The sequence below is a fragment of the Panthera tigris genome, chromosome B4 (genome assembly GCF_018350195.1).
Source record: "Panthera tigris isolate Pti1 chromosome B4, P.tigris_Pti1_mat1.1, whole genome shotgun sequence".
Lineage (NCBI taxonomy): Eukaryota > Metazoa > Chordata > Mammalia > Carnivora > Felidae > Panthera > Panthera tigris.
The window spans coordinates 110,650,796-110,665,729 of record NC_056666.1 but is presented as its reverse complement, the minus strand read 5'-3'; the positions used below and the strand labels follow the sequence as shown (position 1 = coordinate 110,665,729).

The 14,934-nt window shown below is 37.4% G+C and overlaps 1 protein-coding gene across 4 annotated transcripts in view; it reads left to right on the top strand.

The window, feature by feature from the left end:
• Positions 1 to 14,934, top strand: part of ATP2B1 (ATPase plasma membrane Ca2+ transporting 1) — a 129,532-nt gene that overhangs the window by 107,996 nt on the left and 6,602 nt on the right. For 2 of the 4 annotated variants that reach the window (XM_042992879.1, XM_042992878.1), the window contains exons 16-20: positions 4,500 to 4,691; positions 4,928 to 5,141; positions 5,583 to 5,794; positions 10,389 to 10,496; positions 12,425 to 12,607. In XM_042992879.1, coding sequence (XP_042848813.1) covers positions 4,500 to 4,691; positions 4,928 to 5,141; positions 5,583 to 5,794; positions 10,389 to 10,496; positions 12,425 to 12,607 — 909 coding nt within the window. The other 2 variants (XM_042992881.1, XM_042992880.1) reach the window with 2 other exon arrangements.

The window sequence follows — 14,934 nt, the reverse complement described above, 5'->3', positions numbered from 1 at the left end:
ATTCACTTTACCATAACATACCGATATTTCTGTCCTCAGAGTCTGAGTACCATGATGTATTTCTATAACCAAATACATCTTTGGCAGTAAAATCTTCCCTAAGGTAATTAAGATCCTGTCTTTTTAAACTTTGGATTAATAAAGGATTTGTTTGTTTATTCTCCAAACATTAAGAAGCTATTTTCAGTATTCTGGTCCAGAAACATTAGAGATGAGTAGTTGCCTCCTGAAGGTTCAGCAGGCAGAGAAATAAATAATCAGAGCAGAGTGGCACCAAGTGAAGGCCCAGACACAACACGCGGAGTGCTGCAAGGAGGAAGACTCTGCCTGGAGCGACGGGGAAAGGGTTTCTGAAAGAAGTGCCAATTGGAGTTGAGGGAGAGAGAAGAGGAGGTGCGGAAGTACAGCCCAGAGACCCTCAGTGGGGCTGCAGGAAGTTTAACTTGACTAGAAGAGGGTGTGTGCTCTTGGGAGGTAATGGACTATGAGGCCAGGCTGATTGGGGACCCGAAAAGGGCCTTAAATGCTGAGAGAGTTCGTTCTTTCATCCGGTAGACCAGCCCTTTCCCGAGCAGACTTCCAGCGGAGTAAAGGAAGCTTGGAGACTCACAACACAGGGTGACGCACGGCTCAGAGAAGGTCACAAAAAAGCTGTTTAACTTTTTCTGATGGAAGTTTCCCAAACTTACTTGACTATGGAACTCATTTTTATTTGGACGCAAATTAACATCTCAAAATTACTCTTTACATTTTGAAGGATTCTGAACAAGGGTATGGTGAGGTTTGCATTTGTACAAGACGGGGCTGCCGAGAAACAGGGAAACCTATGGGGCTCAGATGTTTTAGATACGGTTCACGTTCCAAGTCACATATTCCAATTAGAAGCTAGAGACTCAAATTTTAAATTAAGATTGTTTCCCCTTGAATATTTTTGAGAAAAGCTTATTTATCAAAACAATATATGCATTTAAAAAGTCAGATCACTTCATAAGATTTACTACTTAGGTCCCCAGTGATAAGTATTATTCCAGCTCATTTTTTTGGTGAAAGGAAACCGACTAGTTTAGCTGTTTGTTTCCCTTAGTTGTTTGCGTCCACATATCTAAATGGCATGGTGGTGCTTTTTTGTTTTCTTAAGCACTGGCTATTGACTTTTCACTAAGGAAGGTGCAGATGTAGCACTTTTATGGGCTCACCAGGCACACACCACGGTCACTTCCATAACTGCATACATGCACACTACCTATCCTATCACTCTTCCCACAGAGTGAGAGCATAATTTCAGATAGATCAGCATATTGATCAGCATTGTGATCGTAAATGCTGATCCAAGCTGAGCCGTGTGGCCTACTGATAAGTCTTACTTGCTTGCACAACTTTTTGTATTCCCTATAAATTATCTTTTTCATTGACTTTCTTTTTAAATCTTTTTTTTTTTAATTTGTTCACTCTTGCTTTTCTGTGTACTCCCAACACTAATTCATCATCAAATTCTCCTTTCTTTACGTCAGAATCATCTGGCACTTTTACATTTTTACCTTCTTAGAGCCTCCTCTCCCAGACCTTCTGACATGCTTCAATGTGGACTGTTGGCTAGGCCTGCGGCCCAGCTGTCTTGTTTTTCTCCATACCTGAGGATTTCCTTTTCCTCTCTCATGTCGGCTCTTGTATTTCCTGGACTCGATGTCATCATCTGTTTTGGTGTACTCCCTCATATAGTAATGCCGTCTTCTCCAATAACTTCCTGACAAAAAACAATTCAGGAGAGGTAAACTCTTTTATAACTTTTATGACTGAAGTCTCCACCCTTTCCTCACTCTTGATTCTTAATCTGACTTGGTATAAAGGTCTAGTTTGAAAATCATTTTTTCCACTCAGAATTTTGAATTCATTCCTCTATTGTTACGAACCATTTTCAATTTTGAACCTCTTGTGTTGTTTTCTTTTTTTGTTTTCCTTTCTGGAACTATATACGTCTTAGTTTCCAGTCTCCTGAAATGTAATGATTTTTTGTCATGGAACGACTTTCTGTTATGAAATAAACTCATTTTCTTCAGTTTTGTGAAATTTTTTGGTAATAATCATTTCATCGCCACTGTTTGTTCTTTTGGAATACCCACCCTCCTTCCCACCCTGTGCCTGGTAAGCCCATAAAAGTGCTACGTCCTTCCCAGTTCTTGAACTGCTTGGACTTACTATCTGGTCTCCTTTTTTCGTATTTACCATACCTTTGTCATCTTGCTTTATTTTCATGGATATTTCCTCAGTTTCTGTTTTGTTTTAGTTTTGGGTTTGTTTGGTTTTGTTTTTGTTTTCTTCATTTCTGTGATCATATATTGTAATTTCCAAGAGTTGTTTTTGGATCTCTAAGTTTTTTGTTACTGTTTTAGCATCCTATTCATGTTTCACTGATGTACCTTTCTAAGGATTTGACTTTTTAAAATAAATTTTTGTCTCTGCAGAGTCTGTGTGTCCATTTGCCTTTTGGTTTAGTCTCTTTCAGATTAGTCTTTCCTCAGATGTCAGGTGATTCTCGGTTGTCTCTGAGTGTCTACCAGTGGAAAGCTGGAAAGCCTTGGACCTGTAGGCGGGATTTGTCAAACAGAAGCCTCTCAGTAGAGTGTTCTGGCTTGGCCATTTCACTTCCTTAGGGTACATTGAATTGTATTTTTAGGTCTTTTCTCTTAAGATTTCTCAGAAAATAATTGTCAAATCTGTACCTTAATACTGGTACAGTACTGGGCAACAAGTAGAGAAAAAAGGGTCGTGGTCTCAGCACTCAGTAAACAGAGTTACTCTTAGCCTCTTTTTTTTTTTTTCAGGGTAGCACCCCTATATTCAGCAGTGCTTGGTACCCTTCAGTCTGGACCTTCTTTGTCATACCCTCTCTGATAAATTAGCAGGCAGTCTTCATCCAGGTCAGAGGGCTCACCAAATTGTCACTTGGTTGCATGGACTTGGGAAGAGGCCTTGAGGATCTAGGTGCCTTTTCTTTTAATTTTATTATTAACGTGTAACACACATATGGAAAAGTGCCTAAGTCATAAATGCACAACTGAGGGGCGCCTGGGTGGTTCAGTTGGTTAAGTGTCCAATTTCAGCTCAGGTCATGGTCTCACAGTTCATGAGTTCGAGCCCCACATCTGGCTCTGCTGTCAGCACAGAACTGGCTTTGGATCCTCTGTCCCCCTCGGTCTCTGCCCACCCCCCACTCATTCTCTCTCTCGAAATAAATAAATAAACTTTAAAAATTAAAAAAATATATAAATAAATGTACAACTGAATGGATTATCACAAATGAACAGACCTGTTCTAGTATGCAAAGCAAGGAATAGATTATTACCTATTCCCATAGGTGTGTCAGTCACACCGTCTTCTAATCGTTGCCCTGTTTCTCTGCAAAGATAACTAGTAGTCTGAAGGTTACTTTTGCCTGTTACCGAACTTTGAACATAAGAAAATTGTGTTACGTGTTATTTTGAGTCCAGCTTGAACCTGTGAACCGCGAGATCATGATCTGAGCCAAAGTCAGACATTTAAACAACCGGCTGATCTACCCGGGCGCCCCGTGAGTCCAGTATTCTTGATCCATCATTATGCTTACGAGATTCATCTGTGTTGTTTTGATTAATCCACAGTTTATTAATGCATCCCATTCTACTCTTGACGGACGTGGTTCTTAGTTTGGATCTTCTTGGTACTTCTTCAGTGTCTTTGATCGACTTACAAGAAATCCTTCTCTTTTCATTCGTACCTTCACCGCTCCTTCCAGTGCTACCTGGTGCTGCCAAGTACTGGGCCTTGTATAGGAGCGTCCTGTAGTGCAAAGAAAGTTAATTTTCTGCTTTCCCTACTCTTGGCTTAGGATTCCGTTCTCTAGGGTCTGCCAGCTTACAGTTTGGTTATCTCCTTTCTAGCCTTTTAGGATTTCTTTGCACTGTCTCCTTTCTCACTAACATTGTTTTTGTGAGTTGTTATGGTTGAATGTATCTTTTTGTGTGACTGTTGGGAGGAACTTGGGTGATGCCTGTGTTCATTCCTCATTGTTTTTAAGCCAAGTTTGAACTTTCTTTTCTCCTTTTTAACTTTTAATAATTATTTTATTTAAACCAGTGAATCCAAAATATCCCTTAAAAGTGTAACCAATGAAAAATAGTTAGTGAGCTGTTGAGCTTTCTTTTTTCTTTTTTGTATTAAGTCTTCAGAACCAGTGCATATTTTATACTTACACCATATCTCAATTACAACACTAGGTTTTCATTGGAAATATTTGGTTTGTACTTCTATTTCATGCAATATCTTACTCTTTGATTTTTGCTTTAGATGGAATATCTTCCTGACAGGTATCTCGGAATAAGTATATTGCCTTCTTTTACAGTAAATTTAAGTCCTTAGTTACTAAGTATGGAGGTAACAATTTTTGTTATTTACTACCCTTTCGGATATTTAAAGGTTATACTTTAAACATTGAGTCTAATTCACAGAATTTTTTTTAATAGGGTATCGCTGGAACTGACGTAGCTAAAGAAGCATCTGATATTATTCTCACAGATGACAACTTTACGAGCATTGTTAAGGCAGTTATGTGGGGACGAAATGTCTATGACAGCATCTCCAAATTTCTTCAGTTCCAGCTCACAGTTAATGTAGTAGCAGTGATTGTTGCTTTCACGGGCGCCTGTATTACTCAAGTAGGTTCACAGTTTTTTTATTGAAACATGGTTGTTTTAAAGCAAAACTGTGTGTATAATCTGCCGCGTTAAAGTACTTAAATAGTTGAATAAACTGAACCTTAATATTGTAGGTTAATTAATATAAAAATGTAATCCTGTTCTGTTCTGTAAGTTCTTAAATACAAAAAGCTTCCTGAGAATTTCTGAGTCCCTGAATAGTTATGAATGTCTATTAGGAAACCTGTCTTTTCTAGGATTCACCACTTAAGGCTGTACAGATGCTGTGGGTGAACCTCATAATGGATACGCTCGCTTCCCTGGCTCTGGCGACTGAACCCCCCACTGAGTCTCTCTTGCTCCGGAAGCCTTATGGTAGAAATAAGCCTCTCATCTCACGCACGATGATGAAGAATATTTTGGGTCATGCATTCTATCAACTTGTAGTAGTCTTTACACTCTTATTTGCTGGTAAGAATTCAATGCCTGATAAAGCTTTGGTTGTTTTTATTCCAAGCTAATGTAATTCCAGATGTTTTAATGTTACAACTTCTTCAAGAACAGAAGTTGTTCTGTTTCTGACCCCCATTTATCTTTACTTTCTCCTCTTTGTCAGTGGATGATGCTTATTAGGAAGGCACTACAATAGATAGTGGGAGGAAGTAAAAAGAATCCTCGTTTCTTGTCCTGGTTCTGCCACTAACTTCGATGTCATAATTTGGGGGGGTTCCATGTCCTCGTCTGTAAAACAAGAGAGTTGTATTAGATAACCCCAGGTTCCTTCCAACTTTTCCTGTGCTGTCACTGGAGATCAAATAAAGGTCTGGCTAGGTTTTATTACTGCATACTTTTCTTGAAATGTTAAATTATTTTGTATGAGAATTACAAAATCGTAATTTTTCATTCTTTCAGGAGAAAAGTTTTTTGATATTGATAGTGGAAGAAATGCTCCTTTGCATGCTCCTCCTTCCGAACATTATACTATTGTTTTTAATACCTTTGTGCTGATGCAACTTTTCAACGAAATAAATGCCCGGAAAATTCATGGTGAAAGAAATGTATTCGAAGGAATCTTTAATAATGCCATCTTCTGCACAATTGTTTTAGGCACTTTTGTGGTACAGGTGGGTAATTGGAAAAGATAGTTTCACATTTGATTATTATGTAGGAGATACTAGATAAACAGGTAGCTTGTTCCAGAAATTACTTGACTGCTACATGTGTGGGGCTTCTATGTATTGCCTTAATGACACCTAAAAAAAGTTTTAAATATCATACCTCCAGTGAAAATATGGTCATTTCTATCCTGAAATCCTGAAGATCATATTAAGCTAATACTATTTTAATTGCACTACCAATTCTGTGGTTGTGATACTTTTTACTTAATCTGGTACTGATTCTTCATTCTATATCATGATCAAACTATTATAATTTTAATGTTACTTAAGATAAATCTTAGTTAACCAGTTTCTAGTCTAGCTACAGGGATCGCTTAATTGCGTCCCACCGTTGATAGTAATCCTTTGTCTACAGTTGAGTCTGTTATTAAATAATAATATCTGAAATGAATATTCTAAAATTCATGTGATTCTGAATGCTGCTCTCTGAGTTGGTACATGCCAGTTTTTCATTTGGCCCTTGAACAACACGGGATAGGGACACCAGCCCACACCCTTTCCTCACCCCAGCTCACCCCTGCACAGTTGAAAATCTAAATATAACTTTTGAACTCTCCCAGAACTCAACTACTAATAGCTTACTATTGGCCAGAAGCCTTACCAATAACTTAGTCAATTAACACATAGTTTTGAATGTTATATAAATACTAAATATTGTGTTCTTACAATAATGTAAGGTAGAGAAAAAATGTTGAAAAAATGTTACTAAGAAATCATAAGGAGAAAATACGTTTACAGTACTGTACTGTGTTTACTGAAAAAGATCCATGTATAAGTGGACCCACAGAGTTTAAACCCGTGTTGTTCATGGGTTACCTGTACTGTCAAACAAGATTTAAAATTAAATAGTGAGCTTTTTCAACAAAGGAACCAGGCAGTGATAGTGCTTGTTTTGAAATGAAGATTGAAGAATTTTAAACAGTTTATTCAGCCATAGCTTGTGTACTCTAGGTACCAAAACCCCAGACTTAATTGTTTCTGTTTTAGCTTTCAATTTCCATAAACTTTAGGAGAAATGTTGCTTACTTATCAAGTATTTTCTGGAAGTATTTTGTTTATGTTTGTTAAAAAAATCATTGTTCATGACATGCTAAAGTTTTAGCTTTTACTTGCTATAAAATTGAGGTTATCTTTGTAATATGTGGGAGTTGCAAAAATTTAACTGCCTATCAGGCAAATCTGGTAATTTGGTTCCCAGCAAAGATTGATATGCCCAAAACAGTTAATGTGAGATATCATTCTTCAGTACCTTATAAATAAGCCAGTACTGTTCAAAGTGTGGTCCGTGGACCAGCTACTGGTCCATTTATTACAGGTCCACAGTGAGATAAGGACCATGTGTCAGAATGTAAATTAACAAGTTTCATTAATCACACTGTATTTCAACTGAGAGTTTTTTATATGTTGCTGGAGGTTTCTGTGGGTTTTTTTCTTTTTGCATGTAGTAGCAGCCGCAGTGGTAACGCTGTGCAAACAGTGCATTGATTTGTACTTTGGTGCCTGTTCCTTATCTTCTTATCATGGATCAGCACTTTGATTAGCATTTTTGTGGACAGTTTCAGCTGGGTAGGAAAACATGGCCGTTGATTTACACAGATAGTCTAGCCAAAATCTTGATTGTAGAGCTGAGGTACTTGAAGACTTCACCTTATAAATTGTATTAAATTTAATTTCTGTCTCTTTTTATTTACTAGCTGATTTTTCTTCTCTCTTTTTTTTTTTTTGGACAGGTCATGAAGTATAGAATAATCCTTAGTTCTTTGTAAATATTTTGTCTCTCTTCTACTTTGTAGCAATTAAAACAGTGTTTTCAAAATAGGTCTCATGAAACATTGGTTCCTTTAGTTCCTCTTACACCCTTAGAGAAGTTAAGGAAATATTGCCTATTTACCTCTTGGAGTTTCTTTTTTTTTTTTTTTTTTTTTTAAGGTTATTTATTTATTTATTTATTTATTTATTTATTTTGAGAGACCACACACACAAGCTGCGGAAGGGCAGAGAGGGAGGGAGAGAAAGAAACCCAAGTAGGTGTCACACTGTCAGCGCAGAGCCCAACACGGGGCCCAGACTCAGGAATCGTGAGATCGTGACCTGAGCTCAAGTCAAGAGTAGGATGCTCAGCCAACTGAGCCACCCAGGCGCCCCCTTGGAGTTTCATAAAACAATAGAACACAGTAGTTACAAGTACAAACTTAGGAGTCATTTAGTCGTGGAGTCAGATCATTGCCTCTTAGTAATTGTGTGACCTTGACAAGCTGCAATTGCTTCATCTCTGAAATGGGGAGGATAATTGGGTCACATCACAGAATTACTGAATTAAGAGAGACCATGCATGTGAAGAAGCTCTGAGCTTAGTGCTTGGAAGGGAAAATTACCCAAATGTCCGCAGCATTTTTTTTTCCTTTTTTTTTTTTTAATTAACAGTTCAAAGTCTTTGGGAAATCCTGCAGTTAAGGAACTTGTTGAACTCTGTTTAATCCAGCTACTTCTAGTGTTGCCTGGGTGGGTCAGTCGGTTAAGCATCCAACTTCAGCTCAGGTCATGATCTCACGGTTCCTGGTTTGAGCCCCGAGTCAGGCTCTATGCTGACAACTCAGAGCCTGGCACCTGCTTCAGGTTCTGTGTCTCCCTCTCTCTTTCTCTGCCCCTCTCTCTCTCAAATATAGATTAAAAAAAGTTTTAAAAAATAATCCAGGGGCCCCTGGATGGCTCAGCCACTTAAGTGTCCGACTTCAGCTCAGGTCATGATCTCACAGTTTGTGGGTTCCAGCCCCACGTCAGGCAATGTGCTGACAGCTCAGAGCCTGGAGCCTGCTTTGGATTTTGTGTCTCCCTTTTTTCCTGCCCCTCCCCCATTCAGGTTTTGTCTCTGTCTCTGTCTCTCTCTCTCTCTCTCAAAAATAAATAAACATTAAAAAAAAATGTTTTTAAACCAGCTACTTCTAAATTTAGATAACACCTAATTCAAGGCTCCCTCAGCACACATTTAGAAAATGCTTCAGTGCACAATTACACAGTTCTGTAGTATTTTGTTGATCTAAGTAAGGCATATATTGAGGAATATGTGGAAACTTAGTCTCTTGCTCTTAGAAGTAAATGCTACAACTATTCAGTTTTATTCCTTACAACTCGAAAATGAAAGATTATTTCTCACAAAATGAAATCAGTCCAGGGCACCTGCGTGGCTCAGTCAGTTAAGCATCCAACTTAGCTCAGGTCATGATCTCACAGTATGTGAGTTCGAGCCCTGCATCGGGCTCTGTGCTGACAGCTCAGAGCCTGGAGCTTGCTTTGGATTCTTTGTCTCCCTCTCTCCCTGCCCCTTCCCTGTTTACTCTCTGTCTCTCTTTCTTTCTCAAAAAATAAATAAAAATTAAAAAAATCTGAAACTACAAAATTAAATCCGTCCAATCATATTAATTGTTGATTGTTTGCCCAACATCTTAATATGTTTTTCACATCCTTATTATACCAAAAGATAAAGTTCAAATTTTTAAAAAAATAGAAAACCCACAAATAAATATTGAGCTTTCAGTTTATGAAAGAAAATTATTTTAGTTAGATATCTCTGTTAAAATCCAAGCAAGATTGCCAGGTCAGTTATAATTGACTGGTTGGGCTGCTGGGAAAAAAAAAAAAAAAAGAAAAGAAAAGAAAAGAAATCTATTTTTAAAGTATACAAATAGTCTTGATTTTGAAGAACAGTGGAATTGACAAACATATCACTTGAATTTGGGATCAAGTACAGCTATAAAGAATGGAATGCATAACTTGAAACATTTAAAAATGTTAATACCAAATTGATTCCTTTTAATTTCAATATTTGGTAGCTACTAACTGCCATATGAAAGAGAAGCCTGTCAGACTCACAAGAAGGTGAATATTGATATTTAATTCTTAATATTCCTTTAAAATAAGGAGAGCAGCATAAGCACTGGATTAAGGATTTTATTCATGCAGATCATTAGACTTCTCTCCCTTTATAAGGGAGACCAAATTTCTGAGGATTCACCACCTAAATAAGCATGTATTTCATGGAACTTTGCAAGTTGCTTGTCCTCTCTTACTATTCATGTTTGTCCTGACATCTAAATGTGAACAAAGAATGAACAGCTGTGGAGGAGGAAAACAAGATTGGATGTTATGTTCGCTTTTCATAGTTTATGGTCTTTTCCACAAAAATACATTAAAATTACGCAAAGAATTATACTAAATACAAGGGCACGTAGTTACTTCGATCATACCAGAAATAGCATAAAGTTATCTTTCCTGGTTAGGAGTTTTTTGGGTTTTTTTTTTTAGTTTTTACTGAACATAATTTCAACATGAAATATACGTGCATTTAAAATTTTCAGCAGAGGGATTTTAATTTATTTTCATTTGTCTTATTTTCAGCTGTGAATATGATAATGCCTGTCACCATCAGAATAATCGTTACTCAGCTTGAGTTTTAAAGGATACAAATTTGGGTAATTTTTGAAGTATATGAAATGTAAAGTTTAAAAGATTTAAATAAATTTACTCTTGATTATTCCTCCAGATAATAATTGTGCAGTTTGGTGGAAAACCTTTCAGTTGTTCAGAACTTTCAATAGAACAGTGGCTATGGTCAATATTCCTAGGAATGGGAACGTTACTCTGGGGCCAGGTAAAAAGCTCATCATTTTATGTTGAAACCTGAAGTGATTTTTTTTTTTTTTTTAATTTCCAGTATGTATTTTCTTTAATCAGTTCTGTTACTTAATTCTAAGTAGTTGCCATTCTAGATCATGAAAGGGCATTCGGGGGCATGAGGGTTTTTTAAACGTAATATTTGTTCTCATATGTTATTATTGTTTGTTATGGTTATGCCAATATAATAAAACACTTTAAATTTCTTACATATTTTTTTAATTTGTTCTTTAGAGCAAGGTTTATAACCATTATTAAGATGATGTATTTATAACTGGTTTAGATGCTAATATCTCTATCTTTTGCTCTATGACCTATTTTTGCATTGTCAGAGTAAATATTTTTACTGGACTTTCATCATTTTGTTATGTAATTTAATCCAAAATACAGTTAAAGAAAAAGCTTGAATTTCAGTTCATTTAGAGGATACTTCTGTAAAAATAATGGTACCTGGATAAATGGGCCACAAAATGACATTTTCAGTTATTTGGATTGATTGGCTTTGACAATATACATATAAAATACAATACCTGAAAAATGACATCTATTTCATCCTTGGTATAAGCAGCTTACAAATGCCTGTCATTTTTTTAAAAACGATAAGTGGCAGTGGTGTGTGTTCCCTGTTCATTTTAAGTCCGTTACCATTACTGTAAAAGTAACTGATAGTCTGTACTAACATTTCCATAAATGATCAGGCTGTGGTGTGTAACTTGTGTGACCTAATTTATTGTTCTGCAAGTCAGTCTAAGTAAATATCCAGGTTTTACTGAAACTTAACTCAATCTTCATGTGCCTTTATCTCACGTTTTTCTTAATTATGTTTCTAGGTTCTGGGGTTTCTCTTCTTACTCCTGTTGCATTACTCATTAATAGAGATCTTCTTATAAGTAGGATCCATACCTGGGCCTCCTTTCTTTTTTGATTACCTTTTTAGTTATTTCATAATGTTCCTCATAGGCAAAACAGAACCCCACAACCTCCCAAAACATCTGGCTCATTTCAGGAAGAGGAAGTTCAGTACAGCCAACATACCCAACAGGGACCGGTTGCTGGCTTTGGTTGATGTCGTCTATTGATTTTACGTGTGCCGCCGTAGAAAGAGCACTGCTTTTGGTTGTCAGGAGACCTTAGGTCTTATGTGTCTGAGTCTGTTCCAGCACCTCTGTGAAATGAGGTGGTTGGACTAGAAGCTCTTCAAGCAGCTCTGATTTTGGCCGCATGCTTGTTTCCCCCCGATAATCCAGACTTCCTTAAGCACTTAGTGGCTATTAATACTTACAAGTTAATACATACTTATTACTGTACTTATTACTGTTTTTTATGCTCTTTGTGTTTCCTGGGGCATCTGTTCCTGTTGGTGTCATGATAAATCAGTATTAATCCAGTTTTAAAGAGCTTCATTTTGTAAAAATAGATGCATTTAATAAACAGAAAAACTATTTTCAGTTTAACCTTGAAGATTTTTTGATTTGGGTATGTTTCTTTTCATTGAACTCTTCCTGCACTAATGAAACATGAACTTGTTTTGCATCCAGTAAGACTACCTGCCATTTTTCTTTTATTTGAAATAAATATAATTAATGTGAGCTTAATATATATAGGTCAGGACGTGTCTGTGTATTTTACTGTCTTGAATGTCTTCCTTAAAATAAGAAAGCTATAATCAGGTTATTTCCACTCAGGAAAACTTTTTACTGTTCAAACTTAAATCTTCTGTGGAGCTAAGGAAAGAGCATTTTATTGTTGTTCTGAGAAAGAAAGCCTGATGGACAGGATCTCATTGCTCCGTCGGTGACGATAGTTGGCCACACTCGCAACTTTTCGTGCCTTTTGTATTACAGTTGATTGGTTTAATTTTACTCGGTTTTGATTTATTTCTAAGTTCTTTCCCCTGTGTTGTAGCTTATTTCAACAATTCCAACTAGCCGCTTAAAATTCCTAAAAGAAGCTGGTCACGGAACACAAAAGGAAGAAATACCTGAGGAGGAGCTAGCAGAGGACGTGGAAGAGATTGACCATGCTGAAAGGGAGTTGCGGCGCGGCCAGATCTTGTGGTTTAGAGGTCTGAACAGAATCCAGACGCAGGTATGGGCCTGGTAGAGAGGTAGGAGCAGTGATGGGAGTGGGGGCCAAGGGCTTTTAGACCTGGGGAGGAGGTTTGAATGCCCTCCTTAACTTCCTTTCTAGCCTTCCCAACCCACAAAACTTATTCTTTTGAAAAATAATACTGGTGCCTGGAATGAGTGAAAGTTTTAACTCATCGTGAAGGAATGTGTCTATATGCCCCTCAGCTCCTTTTTTCCTAGCTTTTTTTCCCCCCTTCATCTCAAAATGCTACTCTTGCCTATTTATCTGCTCTGTAAAAAGTGCCTTTTTCTTTACTTTTTATATGTTGATAGATGGAATGGTCCTTTCTCTTGTTCTCTCTCTCTCTTGCTGAGCAAGCTGTCACAATCTCTGATTCCTTGCAGATGGATGTAGTGAATGCTTTCCAGAGTGGAAGTTCCATTCAGGGGGCTCTAAGGCGGCAACCCTCCATCGCCAGCCAGCATCATGATGTAACAAATATTTCTACCCCTACACATGTAGTGTTTTCCTCTTCTACTGCTTCTACTACTGTGGGGTGTGAGTGTGTGTTCCTAAGTGCATGAAATTAACATTTCCTACTTCACACACCTAACGTTTCTCATTTTCTCCTTAATGTTTAAATTCATTGTTCAGGCTTTTCATAAAGCTTTCTTTTCGTAAAGTGGATTGAGACCTCAAAGTGTTGTCGTTGTTGTTGTTTTATTTCTTAGAGGGCTAGCTAACAGGTGGAACAGTTACAACCAAAGATTAGATATGAAATCTGTGAGCTTGTCTCTGTGCTAACTCTGATAGTTAATATGGGGAATAAAATTGTAGCTTAGAAGTTGTGAAACTACTATAAATTTTTGAGTATATGCCTTTAAACATGTTCATACTGCATGGTTCCCAAAAGCATGTGATTTGAAACTGCTCTAACAGAACCAAGAATTTACATTTTTAAAGCTAAATATTAATCTTAACATTTTGACTTTTATCTTGTTCGGTTTGCAAAGTTAAGTTAGTACCCTGAAGAAAAGATCTCAGTATACAGCCAGTTGTTTACCTTCTTAGTCCAGACTTTGTGGCATTGCTTTGAATTTATTTATTTACTTGTTTGTTTATTTTTGAGAAGGGGTCCCTGTATAAGCTTCAAAGTTTTGTGGCATTTATGGGTATTTTTTTTTTTCATTTATATAATCAGTTTAATGAAAATTTTATCCTGGGTAAGAAATGTTCCCTTAAGTTTTCCAAGGAAGTAGGAAGGTGTACCATTGATCAATTCTTTTAAACCATAACATGTCATGATTTCCATTAATTGACTAGAATAATGCATTTTCTTTCAGGTTTTTAATAAATGGCAAATTCCCCAAAAGCCTTTTAACCTCTATCATCTTTACTATGCATTAGAGTCTTGATTTCATGGTGAATTCTAAGAATATTGGAGGCACTAAAGATATAAAGCTCACCCCACCATTCAACCCACCCCCAAAATCAGCTGAAAATACTTATGCTTAATCTCGTATTTGGGCAGAGACCTATCTTTTCCATTTGGTCCTCTGCCAGTTAAAGACTAGGAAGAACGAGAAAGCTAGACAGGCAATGAGCTGTAGAAGAAAAGAGTGCTATTTTAAGGAGGACGGTTTACATAGTGCCTGTTTGTTCAGTTTGCTTAAGTAATTTTCATTTGTCACTTTCGGCAGTGTTGGAAAACAGGAAAAACAGGAACTATCCCCATTTTGCAGATGTGAAAACTGACTTGAGGTTTAAGTGGCTTGTCCAAGTACTCCAAGGACAGACCACCCTGTAAAGTTAGGATGTTAAATTTTTTTTTTTATTATTTTTTAAAAATTTTTTTTTTTAACGTTTTTTCATTTTTGAGACAGAGAGAGACAGAGCATGAACAGGGGAGGAGCAGAGAGAGAGGGAGACACAGAATCGGAAACAGGCTCCAGGCCCCAAGCTGTCAGCACAGAGTCTGACGCGGGGCTCGAACTCACGGACCGTGAGATCATGACCTGAGCCGAAGTCAGACGCTTAACCGACCAAGCCACCCAGGCGCCCCAGGATGTTAAATTTACATACATCCACAGATAGGACTCGGTTTTAAAAATTACCCCAGGTCTGCACCTACCTAAATGAAATGGTGTACGTAAATTGCCTGGCGTTATGCCTAGGACAGCTAGTGTTGGTTGCATCCCTCCTTCCCTGTTATTTATGGATTTCACATCATCCTGGCTTTTGAGGGCTTATTACCACTCACTCTTTCATCCCCTACTGTTAATTCATGTTTCTTTAGTTGTGATCTGTAAACACTTGTGGAAGGCCTACCATATGCCAGGGCTGTG